Source organism: Sus scrofa, chromosome 6 (genome assembly GCF_054392235.1).
Source record: "Sus scrofa isolate SSC_HxYL_T2T_F1_AM1 chromosome 6, Sscrofa_HxYL_maternal_Yorkshire_Landrace_v2.0, whole genome shotgun sequence".
Classification (NCBI taxonomy): Eukaryota; Metazoa; Chordata; class Mammalia; order Artiodactyla; family Suidae; genus Sus; species Sus scrofa.
Window position 1 is genome coordinate 18,759,856 of NC_139388.1, and position 21,501 is coordinate 18,781,356.

The window sequence follows — 21,501 nt, forward strand, 5'->3', positions numbered from 1 at the left end:
TAATGCCAATTATGGATTTAGGATGACACCGATATATCAATATAGGTTCATCAACCGTAACAACTACACCATTGGGTGTGGGATGCTGACGGTGGGGGAGGCTGTGGGCGCGGCTGTGGGGAGGGTGTGGGCAGAAAACACATGGGAACTCTCTGTACTTCCCACTCAATTTTTCTGTGAACCTAAAACTGCTCTAAAAAAATAGTCTATTTAAAAAATGAAGGGTCATACTAATTATTTCTGAAGTTCCTTCCAGCTCTAAGATTGTATTATTCTAATTTACTCTATACAAATAATTAAAAATTCAGAAGGAGGAGTCACCTGGTCAATCTGACAGAGAAACTGTAATTAGAAATTCATTAAGATTAGATGCGGGGAAAAAAAGACAGGGATACTTAAAGTCAAGAGTCCCTGAACCTGGAAACAGAGAGAGAAAATGGAAAGGAGAATATAGAAAATAAAGTAATTAGGTTCCTTCTATCCTTTTCTACCTTAAAATTTCTTCTGCCTCTAGGGAGTCTCGGGCTAATACCATGAGGAACACTCAAAGGCAATATCCCTCTGGCCCCAGTATTGGATTCTGGCCAGTTCTCTCTCTCTCTTTTTTTTGTTTTTTGTTTTTTGTTTTTAGGGCTGTACCCACAGCATATGGGGGTTTCCAGGCTACAGGTCGAATTGGAGCTACGGCTGCCGGCCTATGTCACAGCCACAGCAATTCAGGATCTGAGCCTCATCTGTAACCTACACCACAGCTCACAGCAACGAGGGATCTTTAATCCACTGAGCAAGGCAAGGGATCAAACCTGCAACCTCTTGGTTCCTAGTCGGATTCCTTTCCGCTGAGCCACAATGGGAACTCCTGGCCAGTTCTCTTAACAGCAAGAAAATGTCCAAATCAGAAACTCTTTTACCCTGTCCTACCCAGAACCAATTTCTCTGCAATCTGGGCCTCCTTTCCCTCGCTAAGAAAAGGAAAAAACATCAATTCCTCTCATATCAGGGAGGACAAAAGAACGTAAGCATTCTAGACGCTGGACACTCAGAGGCAGAGGAGACAGAACGGGAAGCCAGGGGACTAAAAGCTATTTGAGCTGCATATCTCCTTTCTGGCTTAGATAATGTGACCAGAAATAAGGTACACTTACAGAAATGATAAGAATTATTTATGCAGAAAAAGTGCAAGTGGCTATGCCAAGTTTTCATTTCAATTCAACTAGTACCTGTATATATACCTGTATTGCTGACAACTTTGCACCTGGCCCACCAGAGCCACCTTGCCCCACCCACTGCTCTACATGAAAGATACAAGTGTAGAAAGCCCTTCCCTTGTCATTGTTCCTGCCATGAAATTTTCATCTAGAGAGTTGAGAGTTTATTCCTTTTTTTTTTGGCCATGCCCACGCATGTGGAAGTTCCCAGGCCAGGGAACAAACTCACGCCACAGCAATGACAATTCCAGATCCTTAATCATTAAGCCACTAGGGAACTCCCAAGAGTTTATTACTTTAAATACTAAAATGTATTTATATTTTAGCTCTTTTGGAAGGAGACTTTTCTTTTTTTTTTTTTTTAATTTTTGTTGTTGTTGTTGCTATTTCTTGGGTCACTCCCACGGCATATGGAGGTTCCCAGGCTAGGGGTTGAATCGGAGCTGTAGCCACCAGCCTACGCCAGAGCCAAAGCAACGCGGGATCCGAGCCGCGTCTGCAACCTACACCACAGCTCACGGCAACGCCGGATCGTTAACCCACTGAGCAAGGGCAGGGACCAAACCCGCAACCTCATGGCTCCTAGTCGGATTCGTTAACCACTGCGCCACGACGGGAACTCCTGGAAGGAGACTTTTCTAAAATGGATCACATGCAATCCCCATCTTCTTCTTTTTTTTTTTTTTTTTTGGTCTTTTTGCCATTTTTTGGGCCGCTCCCGCAGCATATGGAGGTTCCCAGGCTAGGGGTCCAATTGGAGCTGTAGCTGCCAGCCTACGCCAGAGCCATAGCAACACGGGATCCGAGCCGCTTCTGCAACCTACACCACAGCTCACGGCAACGCCAGATCGTTAACCCACTGAGCAAGGGGCACGGATCGAACCCGCAACCTCATGGTTCCCAGTTGGATTCATTAACCACTGTGCCACGACGGGAACTCCCCCCATCTTCTTGACCAAAGTATACTGAACATATCAGCCCCAAAAGACTTTGTTTTCCAAGTGATTATGCTTTGGGGGAGGGTAGTATTTTTTCTGCCTCCTTTCTTACTCTTTGGCTTTTTTTTTTTTTTTTTTTTTTTGTCTTTTTAGGGCCACACCGGAGGCATATGGAAGTTTCCAGGCTGAAGGTCGAATCAGGGCTGTAGCTGCAGGCCTACACCACAGCAATAGCCACAGCAATGCCAGATCTGGAGCCACATCTGCAACCTACACCACAGCTCACAGCAATGCCAGATCCTTAACTCACTGAGCGAAGCCAGGGATCAAACCTACATGCTCATGGATACCAAGTCAGGTTCGTTACCACTGAGCCACGATGGAACTCTGCTTTTTTGCTCTTGTCATTATGCCTTAGTTAGTATAACTAACTTCTAATTTATTACTTCAAATTCTGCTGTGGTCTTAAAAACCAGATGACCAATCTGATCAGGACTGTGTATAAGGCAAAGATGAAACTGGCTGTGTGGAACTAAGGGGCTCTACAGTGGGACTGAGACGGCAGCCAGACGGACAGCTGTCCTAACACAGGTGTCATGGGATGATAAATTGGAAATATCAAGTGAGACACCAAAACAAAATAGACTCCAAACTCCAAAGTAAGATACCGGACTATAAGGAGATCAGGACTATTAAAAACCTTCTCATTCTGAAAGAGCATAGAGAAGACCGAAGGTGTGGCGACTGAGAGGAGGCTGGTAAAGAGGATTTCTTTGGAGAAAGTTCTTGGTGCGAGTGAGTGCCATGCCGCAAATCACCAATGGTAAAAAGACAACCCAGGTAAAAAAAATAGGCAAAGGGCTTAAGCGAAATTTCTCCAGGACATGCACATGGCCAATAAGCACATGATGGCTGTTCAACAGCATTAACTACCAGGGAAATGTAAGTCAGAGCCACACTGAGACACCACTTTACTCCCACCAGGAAAGCTTTAAAAAAAAAAATGATAATAACAAGTGTTGGCCATAATGTGGTTATATTTGAATCCTCATAGATTGCTGGTGAGACTGTAGAATGGTGGAGTCGCTTGAGAAAATGATCTGGCAACACCTCAAGAGGTTAAATGTAGGGAGTTCCCGTCGTGGTGCAGTGGTTAACGAATCCGACTAGGAACCATGAGGTTGTGGGTTCGGTCCCTGCCCTTGCTCAGTGGGTTAACGATCCGGCGTTGCCGTGAGCTGTGGTGTAGGTTGCAGACACGGCTCGGATCCCGCGTTGCTGTGGCTCTGGCGTAGGCCAGTGGCTACAGCTCCGATTCGACCCCTAGCTTGGGAACCTCCATATGCCACGGGAGTGGCCCAAGAAATAGCAACAACAACAACAACAACAAAGAGGTTAAATGTAGAGTTACCATATGACCTGACAATTCCACTCTTAGGCATACGACCAAGAGAAATGACAGCATAATATACACAGAAGCCTGTATGTGAGTGTCCACAGCAACATTGTTCATAATAGCCAAGATGTCGAAATAACACAAATTTCCACCAACTGATAAATACGGAACAAAATGTGCTATATCCGTACCAAGGAACACTATTTGGTATTAAAGGGTAGGAAGAATGCTCAGCCACTGCTCTATCTTCATGATTTTGGACACTGCTCAGCACATGTGATGCCAAAGAAACTGGATGAAACAGAAAGAGTGCCTAATATTATTCTATCTTCAAGGCTCAACGTCCTTTTAGGAGGCCTGATAAAAATCAACAGTGTTGTCTTTTAAGTATGGGAGGCCAGATCCCTTAACCCAATCAAGGGCTGGGGATCGAACCCACGCCCTGACTCTGCAGAGATGCTGCTGATCCCATGAAGCCACAGCAGGAACTCCAGACTTCTGATTTTTTTTTTTTTTTTTTTTTTTTTTTTTTTTTTTTTTTTAATGGCTGCACCCACAGCATATGGAGGTTCCCAGGCTAGGGGTCAAATCAGAGCTGCAGCTGCTGACTTACACCACAGCCACAGCAACACCAGATCCTTAACCCACTGAGCGAGGCCAGGATAGAACCCTCAACCTCATGGTTCCTAGTCCGATTTGTTAACCACTGAGCCACGATGGGAACTCCCAGACTTCTGATTTTGAGTGTGTGTGCATCTTTGTAAAATAAATGTTAAGGAGCTTAAAAAAAAATAAAAGTAGGAAGAACAGCTTCAAGATACAATACAGATGAATCTTATATAAACAATGAAGAGCCAATTACAAAAGACTCCATATGATTCTACTTATATGAAATGTGCAGAACAGACAAATCTATAGAGACAGAAAGTAGATTAGTGGTTGCCTAGGGCTGGGGCAAAGTGGGGAGGAAAGGAAGTAACACTAATAGGTCTGGGGTTCTTGGTGGGGGGACACACTCTAAAATTAGATTGCGGTGGTGCTTGTACAACCCTGTGAATATACCAAAAACAGTCAACTGAGCACTTAAATGGGTGAATTGTGTGGTATGTGAATTCCACCTCAATAAATCTGTTAAAACGAAGAGAGAGAGGGAAACAAAACAAAACAAAACAGAGCTGGAAATGTTCCCAAGCGTTTCTCTGAGATTAAACACCCTCTTGCACCCTCTTGTTATCGAGTGAGTTGCTGGATCAATTCAACCACCCCAGATGTTTTCCTTATTTCCTGCCTGCGAGTGGTACTCTATAATTTAGTATTAGCAGACAGTTAATAAAGACAACACATCCTTTGTTGCTAAATTTTATACAGTGTTTACCACTTTCCTCCAACATACACATTTCCTCTGTTTTCCCACTGCAGCTGAGCTGCCAAAACCTTGTAGAGAGAATAATTACCCTCCTGCACCCCTTCCTGCTCTCACCACAGTCCCGGCTCTTGTGCATAATCAAGTGTCCACAGCGAACTCATGTTCTGCTTGTCTCTCTAGGAGGTTTTTTTTTTTTTTTAAATTTTTTTTTTTTGTCTTTTTGCTATTTCTTGGGCCGCTCTCGCGGCATATGGAGGTTCCCAGGCTAGGGGTCGAATTGGAGCTGTAGCCACCGGCCTACGCCAGAGCCAAAGCAACATGGGATCCGAGCCGCATCTGCAACCTACACCACAGCTCATGGCAACGCCGGATCGTTAACCCACTGAGCAAGGGCAGGGACCGAACCCGCAACCTCATGGTTCCTAGTCGGATTCGTTAACCACTGTGCCGCCACGACGGGAACTCCTCTAGGAGGTTTTTAATTCAGCAACCTGTTCACCAAACTAGAAGGGGTTTTCTCCCCTTTTGGGGGCAAGAACAGGATGAATGGCAGGATTCGCTACTTCTGATCTCTCAGTTTTTTAGAGGCTACTTCACCTGCCAGAATTTGCTTTCTTTTTCTTCTAACAGCAATTTATTGACTTCTATGGAACACCATGACGGGGTGGGATCCAAAGTTTAGCCATAATCAGTCCTATCCTTATCAGCACTTGCAAGTCTTTCTGTCATTGCACACGTGGCAGATGGCACATGACTGAAGGTAATCTTTCTAAAAGTTATTTCTATTTGAAAGATTCTCTAAATAACTTTTCTCTGATTCGTAATGTTTGCTTTCTAGACTGTTCTATGTAATTTATTGTATTCTTACTATCTGGAAAGTCCTTGCCTACCAAGAGGTAGAACAGGATATAAGAAATTTCTTTTCGTAAGTCTCTAAATGAAACATTAAAAAAAAGTTAAAACATGAGTTCCCTGGTGGCTCACTGGGTTAAGGAGCTGGTGTTGTCACTGCTATGGTAAGGATTGGGAACTTCCACTTGCCAGGGTCATGGCCAAAAAAAAAAAAAGGTTAAAAAAAAAATGAGGAGTTCCCATTGTGGCTCAGTGGATAACAAACCCGACTAGTATTCATGAGGATGCAGGTTCGATCCCTGGCCTCACTCAGTGGCTTAAGGATCCAGCGTTGCTGTGAGCTGTAGTGTTGCTATGGCTGTGGCGTAGGCCAACGGCTATAGCTCCAATTCGACCCCTAGCCTGGGAACCTCCATATGCTATGGATGCAGCCCTAAAAAGCCAAAAAAGAAAAAAAGAAAACAGCACTGCAGCCACTAAGTCATCGTGTCCTGTTTTATCTACGAACAACTGAATTCTAGACTTATGTGCCAGGTCAACATTGTAAAGGGTGTGCTTTGGTTTTTTAAATAAAATAAAACAAAATAAAAATTAAATAAAAAGGTAGCAAACAACTCACTTTAGTGAAAAGTGAGTGTTAGGGAAAATGAGTTTTGAATTTTTAAGCAGTATTTATTTACATCTACAAACTTACTGGTACCACACATAAAGCTTAAACCAAACCAAACCAAAAGCACTGCTTTCTTATCTCAAAAAAACATGAGTTAGATTTCCCATACACTCTAATCCCACTGCTGGTGAAAATGTAAAACGGTGCAACCAGCTTGGAAAACGATCGGGCAGTACCTCAAATGCTAAACACAGAGCTACCACATGATCCAGCAATTGCACTCCAAGATATATACCCAAGAGAAATGAAACCATATGTATGGAGTTCCTTCATAGCTCAAAAGATTAAGAATCCAGCATTGTCACTGCTGTGGCTCAAGTTGCTGCTGTGGTGCAGGTTTGATCCCATGTGCTGTGGGCATGGCCAAAAAAAAAATAAAACACACGTACATACAATAACATGTACACGCACTCCATAGCAGCACGAGTCACAATGGCCAAAATGTAGAAACAACCCAAATGGCCGTCAAATGGTGAATGGATAAATAAAATATGGTATGTACTTACAAGAGAATACTATTCTGGAGTTCCCGTCGTGGCGAGGTGGTTAACGAATCTGACTAGGAACTATGAGGTTGTGGGTTCGATCCCTGGCCTCGCTCAGTGGGTTAAGGATCTAGTGTTGCCATGACCTGTGGTGTAGGCTGCAGACGAAGCTCAGATCCTGTGTTGCTATGGCTCTGGCATAGGCCAGTGGCTACAGCTCCAATTAGACCCCTAGCCTGGGAACCTCCATATGCCGCGGGAGTGGCCCTAGAAAAAGGCAAAAAAGACAAAAAAAAAAAAAAAAAAGAGAGAGAGAATACTATTCAGCAATAAAAACTAATGCAGTATTGCTTAATGCTATAATAGAGAAGAACCTTTAAAGCACTGTACTAAGTAAAAAAAAAAAAAAAAAAAAAAAAAAAAAAAAAAAAGCCAATCACAAAAGACTACATATTGCATGATTCCATTTATAGGCTAATCTATAGAGACAGAAACTAGATTAGTGGCTGCCTAGGGCTAGGGTGTGAGAGTGAGGAAAATGAAGGTGGAGGATTTGGAAGCAGTGTGGGTTTCTTCTGAGATAATGAAATGTCCTAAAATTGGCTACAATGACAGCTGCACAAATCTGTGAATACACTAAAAGGCCATTGATCTGCACACTGTAAACGGGTGAATGTAGTATGTTAAATACACCTAATAAAGCTGTCTGAAAAAAGATTTACTCTACATTCAAATGCCCATCAACTGAAGACAAATAAACGAAATATGTTATATATTTATAAAATGAACTATTATTCAGCAATAAGAAGGGACAAAATATTGATACATTCAACAACCTAGATGAGCCTGAGAAACATGATGCTAAGGAGAAGCTAGTCACAAAAGAACACATACTGCATGACTCCCTCATATAAAATATCTACCAAGGACAAATCCATTATATGGATACATCATATTTGTTAATCCATTCATCAATTGATAGACATCTGAGTTGTTTCCACATTTTGCTATGAACATTCATGTACACAAGCTCCTGTTGTGGCTCAGCATAAATGAATCTGACCAGTATCTATGAGAATGAGGGTTCAATCCCTGGCCTCGCTCAATGGGTTAAGGAGCCAGCGTTGCCATGAGCTGTGATGTAAGTTGAAGACGAGGATCAGATCCTGTGGCTGCTGTGGCTGTGGTGTAGGTCTGCAGCTAGAGCTCCGTCCAATTCGACCCCTAGCCTGGGAACCTCCATATTCGGCAGTATGGCCTTAAAAGACCAAAAAAAAAAAAAAAAAATTTCATGTGCAGGTTTTTGTATGAATGTGTTTTCTCTTAGAGGTGAAATATATATATATATGCATATATGAAAGAGTAGAATTGCTGGGTCATATAACAACTAGATGTTTAACTGTTTGAAGAACTGCCAAACTATTTTGGAAAGTAGCTGCAGTTTTTTATGTGAAATATATTTTTGAAAGCTGTTTACTAGTGTAAGTGTTTTATTTTGTTCTGCTTTGTTTTTAAATTTTTTCTTATTTTTGGCTGTGTCCATGGCATGCAGAAGCTCCAGGGCGAGGGCTAGCCGCCTTACAATAATAACCAGAGCCACAGTGGTTACAACAGTGAATCCTTAAACTGCTGTGCCAAGAGGGAACTCCTAAATGGTTTTTTTGTTTGTTTGCTTGTTTTTTGTCTTTTAGGAACGCACTGGCAGCATATGGAGGTTCCCAGGCTAGGGGTCAAATGGGAGATGTAGCCATTGGCTTACACCAGAGCCACAGCAACGTGGGATCTGAGCCGTGTCTGCGACCTACACCACAGCTCATGGCAACACCAGATCCTTAACCCCAATGAGCAAGGCCAGAGATCGAACCCACGTCCTCATGGATGCTAGTCAGGCTCGTTAACCACTGAGCCACAACGGGAACTCCTCCTAAATGTTTTTAATAGCAAAATATTATTATAAATGTATTGAAATAAACTTTCAAGAAGAATATTTACCCCAATGCCATCTGGGCCTAACACAATGAATTTCATTTCTGTCTAAAAAAATGTGTTTCATATATACCTAGAAGACTATAATCATAGACATCACACAATTTATAGGAATATTTTTTCATTTTCAGTATATATTTAGAAAGTCATCTGTATGATTCATTTATTCAAATTTACTTCTTTATCATGATGATTCTATCAAAAACTGCAAGGTAGATTCAATATTATCATACATGTTTAAGAAGCCTATAGTACTGCAAATGTCTCTGTCAGTTTCCTCAAAAGACATGCTTTCATCAGTGGCATGTGCCAGTGGAGAATTTAAACTGTTTAACATTCAGAATAAATGATGAAATTGGCAGGTTTTTTTTTTTACTAACAGCTTATAGTTTTTGGTTTTCCAAGTAAAAAAAGTTTGATGGTTTGCAATTTAAGGTTAGTTATTCCAATTCTGGAGGTACCAGTTGAAAGGCAAAATTATTTTAAAAGGCTAAGTACAAACATTAGTTGAAAACATTAGGGTCTCAAATAACCTACCTTAAATACATCCTCAATACATCTACTAAGTTCTTCCTCTGTCACCAAAACAGTTCCTGGCACCATGTCACTCTTTGGAATCTCTAAAGAATAGAAAATAAAGTTACCCACACTCAGCATCTCACTGAAGAGAAGAAGCTGGGCCTAAGAGACAAAGTTTTACTTGAAAGTTCGAGAAGTAATAGCTAAAATTAGAAAATCAACATGGTTACAATCCAGCACCATTCAAATACAATAGTTCTAGGAATATTTCATTGATTATAAACACGCATTGTTATTTTATGTGTTGCTGAGAAGAAAAACTATTGCCAAGTAACCTATGAAATGTTATCACTTAGAATTTTATTTTTATTTTATTTTATTTTATTTTATTTTATTTGTCTTTTTGCCATTTCTTGGGCCACTCCCGTGGCATATGGAGGTTCCCAGGCTAGGGGTCCAATCGGAGCTGTAGCCACCAGCCTACGCCAGAGCCACAGCAATTCGGGATCCGAGCCGCGTCTGCGACCTACACCACAGCTCACGGCAGCGCCTGATCCTTAACCCACTGAGCAAGGGCAGGGATCGAACCCGCAACCTCATGGTTCCTAGTCGGATTCGTTAACCACTGCGCCACGACGTGAACTCCAGAATTTTAAATAAATGAGTAAAAATCAAGAGATTAGACTAAATGAAAATGGCAGAGTCGATGGCCGTGTCTAGGTGACTGGCACGGTGGTGTTCATTACACTATTCTCTGTAGATGTGTTTGAAATTTTTCCCCGTACAAAGTTTTAGAATAGGGTTGTTTTGTTTGTTTATTTTTGTCTTTTAGGGCCGAACCCTCGGCATATGTAGGTTCCCGGGCTAGGGGTTGAATCAGAGCTACAGCTGCCAGCCTACACCACGGCTCACGGCAACACAGGATCCTTAACCCAGTGAGCGAGGACAGGGACTGAAATTGCATCCTCATGGGTACAAGTCAGATTCGTTTCCACTGGGCCACAATGGGAACTTCTGTATGTTTATTTTTTGATCATGGATATGGGAGCCAGGGGGAAAGGAAAGAAGGAAGTGGGATGGATGGGGAATTTGGGGTGGGAAAAGCAAATGACTACATTTAGAATAGACAAGCAGGGAGTTCCCATCGTGGCGCAGTGGTTAACGAATCCGACTAGGAACCATGAGGTTGCGGGTTCGGTCCCTGCCCTTGCTCAGTGGGTTAAGGATCAGGCGCTGCCGTGAGCTGTGGTGTAGGTCGCAGACGCGGCTCGGATCCCGCGTTGCTGTGGCTCTGGTGTAGGCTGGTGGCTACAGCTCCGATTGGACCCCTAGCCTGGGAACCTCCATGTGCTGCAGGAGCGGCCCAAGAAATAGCAAAAAAAAGACCAAAAAAAAAAAGAAAAAAAAAAAAAAGAATAGACAAGCAAGTAATGAGGTCCTACCGTATAGCATAGGGAACTACGTCCAATTTCTTGGGGTAGAAGATGATGGAAGATAGTATGAGAAAGAGAATTTATGCATATGTATGACTGCGTCACAATGCTGTTCAGTGGAAACTGACACGACACTGTAAATCAACTATACTGTAATGACATAAAAATAGAAGGCGGCAAAACAGGTCCCAAAAGAATGTTTCTAAACAAACATCTAGTATTATTTTTAAAGGATAATAATGTTTAATCCTTGTATGATGCTTGTGTACTTTATCATATCTCTGCTACAGAGAAATTTACAATTATAGCTCTGCACTCTCTGCTTGGTAGGGTTTTCCATACGAAAATTATGATCATTTTCCTCATACTGTCCCAGCATCATTTATGAAATGTCTCTACTTTTGCTAATTAATTTACTAAACTATTATATATAGAAGAGTCTACAATGAGCTGTATTCCATTAACTTGTCCACTCTGGTCCAAATTCACAGTTTCTTTGTTTTCATTTTTGTTTTGTTTTTTTGCTTTTTAGGGCTGCACCCACGGCATGTGAAAGTTCCCAGGCTGGCAGTCAAATTGGAGACACAGCCGCTAGTCTATACCACAGCCATGGCAATGCAGATCCAAGCCACATGTACAACCTATAGCACAGCTCACAGCAATACCAGATCCTTAAACCACTGAGTGAGGCCAGGGATCGGACCCATTCCTAGTTGGGTTCATTAACCCCTGAGCCAGGATGAGCTCTACCCAGATTCACAGTTTTAATTACTAGCTTTGTGGTATGCTTTACCATATTTGGTGGTCTAAGAACCTACTCATTGGAGTTCCCACTGTGGCTCGGCCAGCAAACCCGGAATAGTCTCAGTGAGGATGCAGGTTCCATCCCCGGCCTCACTCAATGAGTTAAGGATCTGGCATTGCTGTGAGCTCTGGGATAGGTTGCAGATTCGGCTCGGATGCAGCATTGCTGTGGCTGTGGTGTAGGTCAGCAGCTGCAGCTCTGATTTGACCCCTAGTCTGCGAACTTCCGTATGCTGCGGATCCAACCCTAAAAACACACACAAAAAAGAACCCACTTATTCACTTATTTTGTTGATATCTCTATCACAGTTTGTACCTTTTCCCCCTTTCTGTCGACCTGGAAGTTGTAAGCTGTATTTCTATTCTTTTACTGTTTTAAGCCTCTTTTTCTACCAAACTGTAAGGTTAATCAATATCTACGTATCAGATACAAATCTGAATGTGCCTTTACTTCCTCATTCTCACTATGTCCTTTCTGCCGTTTTGAGTTCAGACCAAGATCAACTTAGATTTAGTTTCACCATCCTTAAAAAAATGTTTACAGCACAATTTTGTGACAAGTTTTACTGTTTTTTCTGTTTTTCTTTTTTCTCACTGCTTCTTATATGTCACTTCTGGGGAAAAAAAAAAAAAAAATCCAGGAGGAGCGTTCCCGTTGCAGCTCAGCAAAAATGAATGCAACTAGTATTCATGAGGACAGAGGTTCAATCCCTGGCCTCAAATCAGTGGGTTAAGGATCTGGCATTGCTGTGAGCTGTGGTGTCAGTTGCAGACATGGCTTGGATCTGGCATTGCTGTGGCTGTGGCGTAGGCCAGTGGCTACACCTCCGATTAGACCCCTAGCCTGAGAACTACCATATGCCTTGAGTGTGGTGCTAAAAAAGAAAAAAAAAAAAAAAAAAAAAACCAAGAGGAAAATAATAACAAAAACAATATAAGAAAGTTTATACTTTAGATTGTTTTTCCAGGGGCAATGATGGGGCTATTTATATAAGATCAGTTATATTTTACCCCATCCTTTTTATCAATAAATTATGTATATAAGACATGTAGCTTGTGTTACAGATGTAATCAAACATATGAGAATGCCTGGTGAATAGATGTCCAATAAATATTCCTTGAATGAATGAACACACCTCAGGACAAAAATAAGTGACCCACAATGGGACTGAATCTAGGCCTCCCAAACACAGTGCTCTAGACCAGGGGTCAGACTTGAACACTTGAATTGCCCAGAGGGTCTGTTAAAACAGCTTCTGATTCAATAGGAATCTTCTTGGGTTGGAGCCCAAGAAGTTGTATTTCTAACACATTTTCAGGTGATGCAGCTGCTGCTGCTGGTCCTGAAACCATGCACATATAGAACCACTGCTCCAGACTAAAAGAAATACCTACTCTTTTACAGAGAAGAAGATAAAACAGATTGGTAATGAGGTGGACTCTTTTTTTTTTTTTTTTTTTTTTGTCTTTTGTTGTTGTTGTTGTTGTTGCTATTTCTTGGGCCGCTCCCGCGGCATATGGAGGTTCCCTGGCTAGGGGTCAAATCGGAGCTGGAGCTGCCAGCCTACGCCAGAGCCACAGCAACAAGGGATCCGAGCCGCGTCTGCAACCTACACCACAGCTCACGGCAACGCCGGATCGTTAACCCACTGAGCAAGGGCAGGGACCGAACCCGCAACCTCATGGTTCCTAGTCGGATTCGTTAACCACTGCGCCACGACGGGAACTCCGAGGTGGACTCTTAATACATGAAATTAGACTCAGATGAATTGCCGCACTATAATGCTAAAAGCCAATTGAGATAATACTTCATTTTTTGAGCCATTTTTGGAGGAACACACTAATTCTAGACCAGATTTCTATTAAATGTATAAAGAAATTTTAATTGCTTACTCACATATCATGTTTATCATGTCTGAATGATCACAAATTTCCCGTCACCTCAGCTCAATCTGGTGAAGCTTTACTGTGCAGACGAATTACATTTGCTCTATCCTTGCCCACCTAACCTCCCCTACACACACCCAGATATATTTATTCTATGAATGACTTCTATACGAAGTCTGCACAGAACAAAGTTTGGCTTAACAACGACATCAATTTTTCTCTTCATTTTTAATCTCAAAAACACCATATGGTGGAGTTCCCGTCGTGGCACAGTGGTTAACGAATCCGACTAGGAACCATGAGGTTGCGGGTTCAGTCCCTGCCCTTGCTCAGTGGGTTAACGATCCGGCGTTGCCGTGAGCTGTGGTGTAGATTGCAGACGCGGCTCGGATCCCGCGTTGCTGTGGCTCTGGCGTAGGCCGGTGGCTACAGCTCCGATTTGACCCCTAGCCTGGGAACCTCCATATGCCGCGGGAGCGGCCCAAGAAATAGCAAAAAGACAAAAAAAAAAAAAAACAAAAAAAAACCACCATATGGAAAGGCTTTTTTTTTTTTTTTTTTTTTTTTTTTTTTTTTTTTTTTTACTAAGAATGCTAAAATGATACCTGTATCCCAGCATTAAACTCAATAAACCATGAAAAGACACTGAGGGAAGTGGTGAAAATGTCAATCTTTTCTTTTCTTTTCTTTTTTTTTTTTGGTCTTTCTAGGGCCACACCCATGGCATATGGAGGTTCCCAGGCTAGGGGTCGAATCAGAGCTGCAGCGGCCGGCCCACGCCAGAGTCATGGCAACGTGAGATCCAAGCCCCATCTGTGACCTACACCACAGCTCACGGCAACGCCGGATCCTTAACCCACTGCACGAGGCCAGGGATCAAAGCTGGGTCTTCATGGATGCTAGTCAGGTTTGTTAACCTCTGAGCCACGACGGGAACTCCCGAAAATGTCGGTCTTTTAAGACATTAAAACACAACTAAACTCACTGGCCAAATCCGGGAAATTTTAAGCATCAAAATGAATGATAGGAACGTTTGGTCACCCGCTGAATAAAAAAAGAATCTATGAATCACACAGATTCGTAAGTATCAATACAGATGCTTAAATAATTATTTTTTTAAAAGATAGCAGGCAGAGGAGTTCCCATCGTGGCGTAGTGGTTAACGAATCCGACTAGGAACCATGAGGTTGCGGGTTCAGTCCCTGCCCTTGCTCAGTGGGTTAACGATCCGGCGTTGCCGTGAGCTGTGGTGTAGGTTGCAGACGCGGCTCGGATCCCGCGTTGCTGTGGCTCTGGCGTAGGCCGGTGGCTACAGCTCCGATTCAACCCCTAGCCTGGGAACCTCCATATGCCGCGGGAGCGGCCCAAGAAATAGCAGAAAGACAAAAAAAAAAAAAAAAAAAAAAAAAGATAGCAGGCAGGGAGAAAAGAAAAGTTCTTCCTTACAGAAGAATACCAACTAACAAATTAGAAACAATTTAAAAAATGGAAATTCACTATTTGCGGGCAAAAACCATTAATACATACTAAACCACAGTTATGAAGGAAACAGGATATTCACACTGTCTCAGACTATAATTCCATAGATTAGTCATTAATTACAAAGGGGGTAAGGTATTTTTCAGTGGAAAAATCTGGCTGCTATCACCTTAATCAAATCATCAAATTTGGGAGTTCCTGTCGTGGCTCAGTGGTTAACAAATCTGACTAGGAACCTTGGGGTTGCGGGTTTGATCCCTGGCCTTGCTCAGTGGGTTAAGAATCTGGCATCTCGTGAGCTGTGGTATAGGTCGCAGACACGGCTTGGATCCCAAATTGCTGTGGTTGTGGCGTAAGCCCGTGGCTACAGCTCCGATTGGACCCCTAGCCTGGGAACCTCCATGTGCCTCAGGTGCGGCCCTAGAAAAGACAAAAAAAAAAAAAAACAAAAAACTGATAATGGAATAACCAACCTGTGCTCCTAATCTGATGGACTAAAAAATATATATATCATCTGTAGTATTCCTGCCAAAATGTTTAATCTGAATCTAATCACGAGGAAACAATAGAAAAATACAAATTAAGAAACATTCTATAACCTGGGCTTCAAAAATGTCAGAGTTAAGAGTTCCCATTGTGGCTCAGCAGCTTAAGAACCTAACTATATCCATGAAGATTCAGGTTCAATCCCTGGCCTCACTCAGTGGGTTAAGGATACGAGTTGCTTCAAGCTACAGCATAGGTCGAGACTGGCTCAGATCTGGTGTTGCTATGACTGGCATAGGCTGGCAGCTGTAGCTCCAACTTGACACCTAGCCTGGGAACTTCCATGTGCCACAGGCCCTAAAAAGGAAAAAAAAAAAATCAGAGTGAAAGATGAAAGACTAGGGAATTATGCTACATTAAAGAAAACTAAAAAGACATAAGTAAATGCAATGCATGATTCTTGACTAGATTCCTGATTTTTTTTTTCTTTCTTTTTTTTCCCCCTCTGCTCGTACCCGAGGCATATGGGAGTTCCTGGACCAGGAATAGAATCTGAGCCACAGCTAAAGCAACATCAGACCCTTAACCCGCTGTACTACAGTGGGAACTCCTGGATTCTTGATTTTTTAAAAACAGCTATAGGGGCCTAGAGGTTAAGAATCCAGAGTTGTCACTGCTATGGCTCGCATCACTGCTGTGGTGCAGGTTTGATCCCTGGCCCAGGAACAACTTCTTTTTTTTTTTTTAGGGCTGCACCTGAGGCATATGAAAGTTCCCAGGCTAGGGGTTGAATGGGAACTACAGCTGCCAGCCTACACCACAGCTCACAGCAACGCTGGATCCTTAACCCACTGAGCGAAGCCAGGGATCAAACCTGCATCCTCAATGATACTGCTCAGATTGATTTCCGCTGAACCACAATGGAATTCCCCTGGCCCAGGAATTTCTGCCTGCCACAGGCATGGCCATAAATAAATAAATGTAAATAAAAAACAGGGAGTTCCCATCGTAGCTCAGTGGTTACCAAACCTGACTAGCATCCATGAGGACTCAGGTTCAATCCCTGGCCTCATTCAGTGGGTTAAGGATCCTTCGTTGCCGTGAGCTGTGGTGTAGGTGGCAGACGCAGCTCAGAGCCCGCATTGCTGTGGCTGTGGTGTAGGCCGGCGGCTACAGCTCTGATTCGACCCCTAGCCTGGGAACCTCCATGTGCCTCAGGTGAGGCCCTAAAAAGACAAAAGACCAAAACCAAAACAAAACAAATGAACAAAAAACAGCTATAAAAGAAGTTCTTAGGCCAAATAAGAGAGATTTGAATAAGGTCTGTGTATTAGACGATGTCTGCAACTCTCAAATGCTTCAGAAAAAAAGATTTATGTGTGTAGAAAGAAAGAGAAAGGGGACAAGCCAAAATGTTTACAGTCAGTCAGTCTGTGTGAAGTGCAGAGGGGAGCAACAACAATGCACTCTTCTCAGAACCTTTACGAGGTGGATTTTTCAAAATAAAAAGTTGTGGGGGGGTGGGGACAAGTAAAACTAAAGGCATTGAACTACCACAGACCTAAGTCATTTAAATCCAAAACATGGAAGAAGGTCCTTCGGAGGGACACGGAACCACCAGACTTCCTCCTTTACCTGCTGTGTTTAAACAGCGATGAAGAGGAGCCAACACTGGTTGGAGTAAATACTTTGCTGCCAGCTGTGGGTGTTCTCTTGACATAGTAATAAAGGTAGTAGTGGCGACTCTCTGAAATTGTCGGGCTGTCAACTTATCTTGAAAGTGAAATAAATCCAAAATCTAAAAGAAAAATTACATGAAGCACTACATTATTAACTGAAAAGAGAAAGCAGTAATTTCTTTAAGCTAAAAAATAAATTCACTGCAATAAATACTGATCCAAAAGAACTGTTTGTTTGGTTTTTTTAATTTAACAATTTCAAAGGGTATGATAACCAAAGAGGCTATGTTTTTATTAAATAGTTTTATCAAATTTATAAAACACATGCCTATTGTAAAAAGCCTGGAAAATAAATGTTTAAGAAGAAAAATTAAATCTTTCCAAATCACTTATCAACGTTTTTTGTGTATTTTTTCCAATATGTTTTCTGTATAATTCTCTTTTATTTGTAATTGAGCCCACACCTAATATTCAGTTTTGTCTATCACTGAACCCTTCTCATATTGTTATAAACTCCTCAAAAATATTATTTCCAGACATTCAGTTTTTTCCCCAAATTTTGCTCCGATAAATAGCACCACCAAATGAAATTACGGAGTCAAGGTATATAAATGTATTCAAAATGTGAAAAGCCTGTCCTGTCATGTCTGAACTATTCCAGACAAGAGCCTATTTTATTCTCAAAAATAAACAACCTCTCATGCTTGAGTCTATACATCAACAGAAAAATGCATTTGGGTTCCTGGCTTAAAAGTGACTCTTATACTTTCTGAGTAGACAGGAAAATCTTCTGTCCAAAAATTGTATGTGACCTCTGACATGGCCAAAGAGAGCCTCAGTAAGACTAAAACCTATGACTTGATTTTATCACTCTGTTAAGTACCAAAACTACAGTGACTAGTTTTGGAAAATACTCGTCATTGCAAATGATAATTTTATTCTAGAAGATAATTTATATTTAACATTTTCCATTGTATTTGCATTTTTTTTTTTTTTGTGGTATCTATTCCCATACACATCTACCATAAGAACGCCGAGGGCTAGAATGACAACTGAATAACGCTCTTCAAAGGCACTGTACTCTATAAGGTACATCTTACATCTAAATACATGGAAGTACTGACTAAAGAAAACTGCTTTCGGAGTTTGCATCACGGCACAGTGGAAATGAATCCAACTAGGAGCCATGAGGTTGCGGATTTGATCCCTGGCCTCGCCCAGTGGGTTAAGGATCCCCCATGAGCTGTGGTGTAGGTCGCAGACGCAGCTCGGATTCCGTGTTGCTGTGGCTGTGGTGTAGGCTGGCAGCTACAGCTCCAATTCAACCCCTAGGCTGGGAACCTCCATATGTGTGGGTGCAGCCCTACAGAAAAAGCAAAAAAAAAAAAACCAAAAAACCTCTTTTACATTTTCATCTATCAGATAAAGAAAAGCTTTGTAACACATTATGTAGGCAAAGGTGTGGTAAAACAGGATACACAGAGGTAAATAGCAGCCAAAATTTTAAATGCACATACTCATTAAACCAGTCATTTCAATTCTAAGAATTTCCCTGTGGTAATACTTGCACCTAGGCAAGAGTTATAGACATTAAACGTAACATTGTTTGTAATAGCAAACCAGGAGGCTGGTTAAATAAATTATGATACATAATATAATGAAATACTATGTACTCAAAGGGGGAAAAAGAAACAAATGAGGCAGCTCAATATGAAATGACTCTACTTAAATGATTTCCAATGATTTGCTTTTTGTGAAAAAAGCAAAACAAAAACGGTGCGCAGCATGTTATCATTTGAATTAAAATTAGAACATACGCACATATATATATACACATGTAATTGAATACACATAATAAACGGACTCTCTCCGCAGAATAAGCAAGAGATTGCTTTTAAAATTGTATACCAGGTTAATTTACCTTGCTTATTTAATATCTTTTAAAGCAATTAAAAACACAGAAAAGATAATGAGTATGATGAAACTGTCATTTCATGTTCCAGCTCTGGGAGCAAGCTAGTCAGTTATTAATGGTAAGGAGTTCTTAAACCTAACAGGTCAGTCTCTCCCACAGGTTTTTCAATTACTTATTAAGGAGGCCCCTCACTGAATAACAAACTTAAATATTATATTACTTTTGTGTTTTCTTTTTAGGGCCACACCTGCAGCATATGGAAGTTCCCAGGCTAGGGTTCGAATCGGAGCTGCAACTGCTGGCTTACATCACAGCCCTGACAACACCAGATCTGAGCCACATCTACAACCTATCCCACAGCTCAGAGCAACTCTGGATCCTTAACCCACTGAGCAAGGCCAGGGATCAAACCTGCGTCCCCATGGATACTCGTTTTAACCTGCTGAGCTACAACAGGAACTCCAAAATTACATTACTTTTACTTCAATATTACAGGAACATTAACAGTCCTCTTTCTACAAATAAGCACATAATCCTCAAACAATGAAAAGAAACACAATGATTTACCTGGGGGCAGATATCTCTATAATAATCCTCTGGTGAAAGAGACTGCTGGGGACAAGAGGACAAAATCTTTGCAATCACATCGCACTTCTTCCAATCGGCAGCTGTGGCCTCAGCATCACTCCCGCCAGCTGCCCCAGCTGTCGGCAAAGGACAGAGATGTCAAAAACTCCTAGCAGTTCACCACAGAAGGGCCTTCAAATTTAGAGTAAAAACTCTTTTTTCCCTACTGAAAGCTGCTTATTTCTTCAGTAAGATAATCTACCCCACTGTACTTTCTTTCTTTTTTCTTTTTTTTTTTTTTTTTGCTATTTCTTGGGCCGCTCCCACGGCAATATGGAGGTTCCCAAGCTAGGGGTCTAATCGGAGCTGTAGCCACTGGCCTACGCCAGAGTCACAGCAAAACGTGGGATCCTACACCACAGCTCACGGCAACGCCGAACCCTTGACCCACTGAGCAAGGGCAGGGACCGAACCCGCAACCTCATGGTTCCTAGTCAGATTCGGTAACCACTGCGCCACGACAGGAACTCCCCACTGTACTTTCTTTTTGATGTTGGTTTCTAGAAAGTTCAGAGGAAAAAAGGAGCACTTAACCACTGTAATGTCATTATTCATAGGACCTGAATACTAGCTTCTTAGGGTTTTACTTTTCAAATGGTTCCTGTTATCATCATTCTATCTCTTTATATGCATCATGTCGTTCAAACTGCCTTAAACCAAAGCTATGGAGGCACAGGTACCAGATTTACCTTACCACCCCAGATGATTAGAAAATGGGACAAAATACATACTACTGGTTTTCAGACACTGGACAACAAGCAGCCTAAGACACTGATCCCTAAGAGAAGGGAAGCAAACAAGGGGAGCCCCATGAATAACCGAGCCAACTGGTACCAAGACAGTTTTGAGGTCACACCACAGCTAAGGGGAGCCCAAAGGAAGCCCACCACCTTGCTGGCTTAAAGAAACACAGTGCAGAGTTCAGGGAGGCCAGGGCAGCTGGAGTGTTCAGGGCACAGGGCGAGAGAGGAGGACAGGACACAAAGAAGGAGCTCCAGAGGTCTGCAGAAGAATCCTCTGTCAAGTCTTCCACAAAGTATGATCTGTGTACGTGTGTGAGGAAAAAAAAAAACCCAAGGCAAGAACCGCAGAAAGGAGGAGGAGGACGAGGAAGCCCCAGAGTTCACTCAGGGGTTGGTTAGCTAACATTCCCACTAGTGAGCATGGAGAAGCTTCCTCATACACCGAGGTCAAGTTCCCTTAGCATCCTGGCCCTTTTCACAGAGAATTTCACATTTTCTTTAGTGTTTCACTTAAAATTTCTGTGCAATATGTTCCTCTGATATCATACGTTATTTGAAACAGTTAACAGTAATATATAATAACCTGATCGGTGTATTACGACATTTGTTGGAAAAATGAGTTTCTTTGGAAAGGGGGCTCATTAAGGTTTAACCTTCTCTCTCCACAAAGGCACAAGGTCAAGACTCCACCGGGTTTTACAATCAGATGCTAAAGACCAATAATTCGCTGAGACTCAAAGGAAAGCGAACATGAAAGTAACATCTATTTCTTACCACCTGCTCCTTCCAAAATGCCCCGAACTACTGCCTGAACACCACTGGGTCTCATCAACCTTTCAGAGAGGAGCTGCCCACACAGACGCCGGAGCCATGCTGGTGCCCGACACCTAACTTGTGTCTTCCCATCTGTGTAGGACTGAAAAAGGAAGGGAAAAGTATGAACTCAATGCCAATGTAACAGAAATCAAAACTGCATACTGGTCATACTGACAATTAGGAGAGCAAAATTTTCCCTTGCGAAAAAAAAA

At 42.1% G+C, this 21,501-nt stretch overlaps 1 protein-coding gene across 1 annotated transcript in view; it reads right to left on the reverse strand.

Moving 5' to 3' along the window:
* The window catches only part of TANGO6 (transport and golgi organization 6 homolog), a 198,299-nt gene that overhangs the window by 151,479 nt on the left and 25,319 nt on the right, over positions 1–21,501 (reverse strand). Inside the window, exons 4-7 of the mRNA XM_021093875.2 lie at positions 21,248–21,389; positions 19,671–19,807; positions 17,145–17,307; positions 9,439–9,521 (exon numbers count right to left, since the gene is read on the reverse strand). Of these exons, the coding sequence (XP_020949534.2) occupies positions 9,439–9,521; positions 17,145–17,307; positions 19,671–19,807; positions 21,248–21,389 (525 nt within the window). The remainder of the gene's footprint in view (positions 1–9,438; positions 9,522–17,144; positions 17,308–19,670; positions 19,808–21,247; positions 21,390–21,501) is intronic.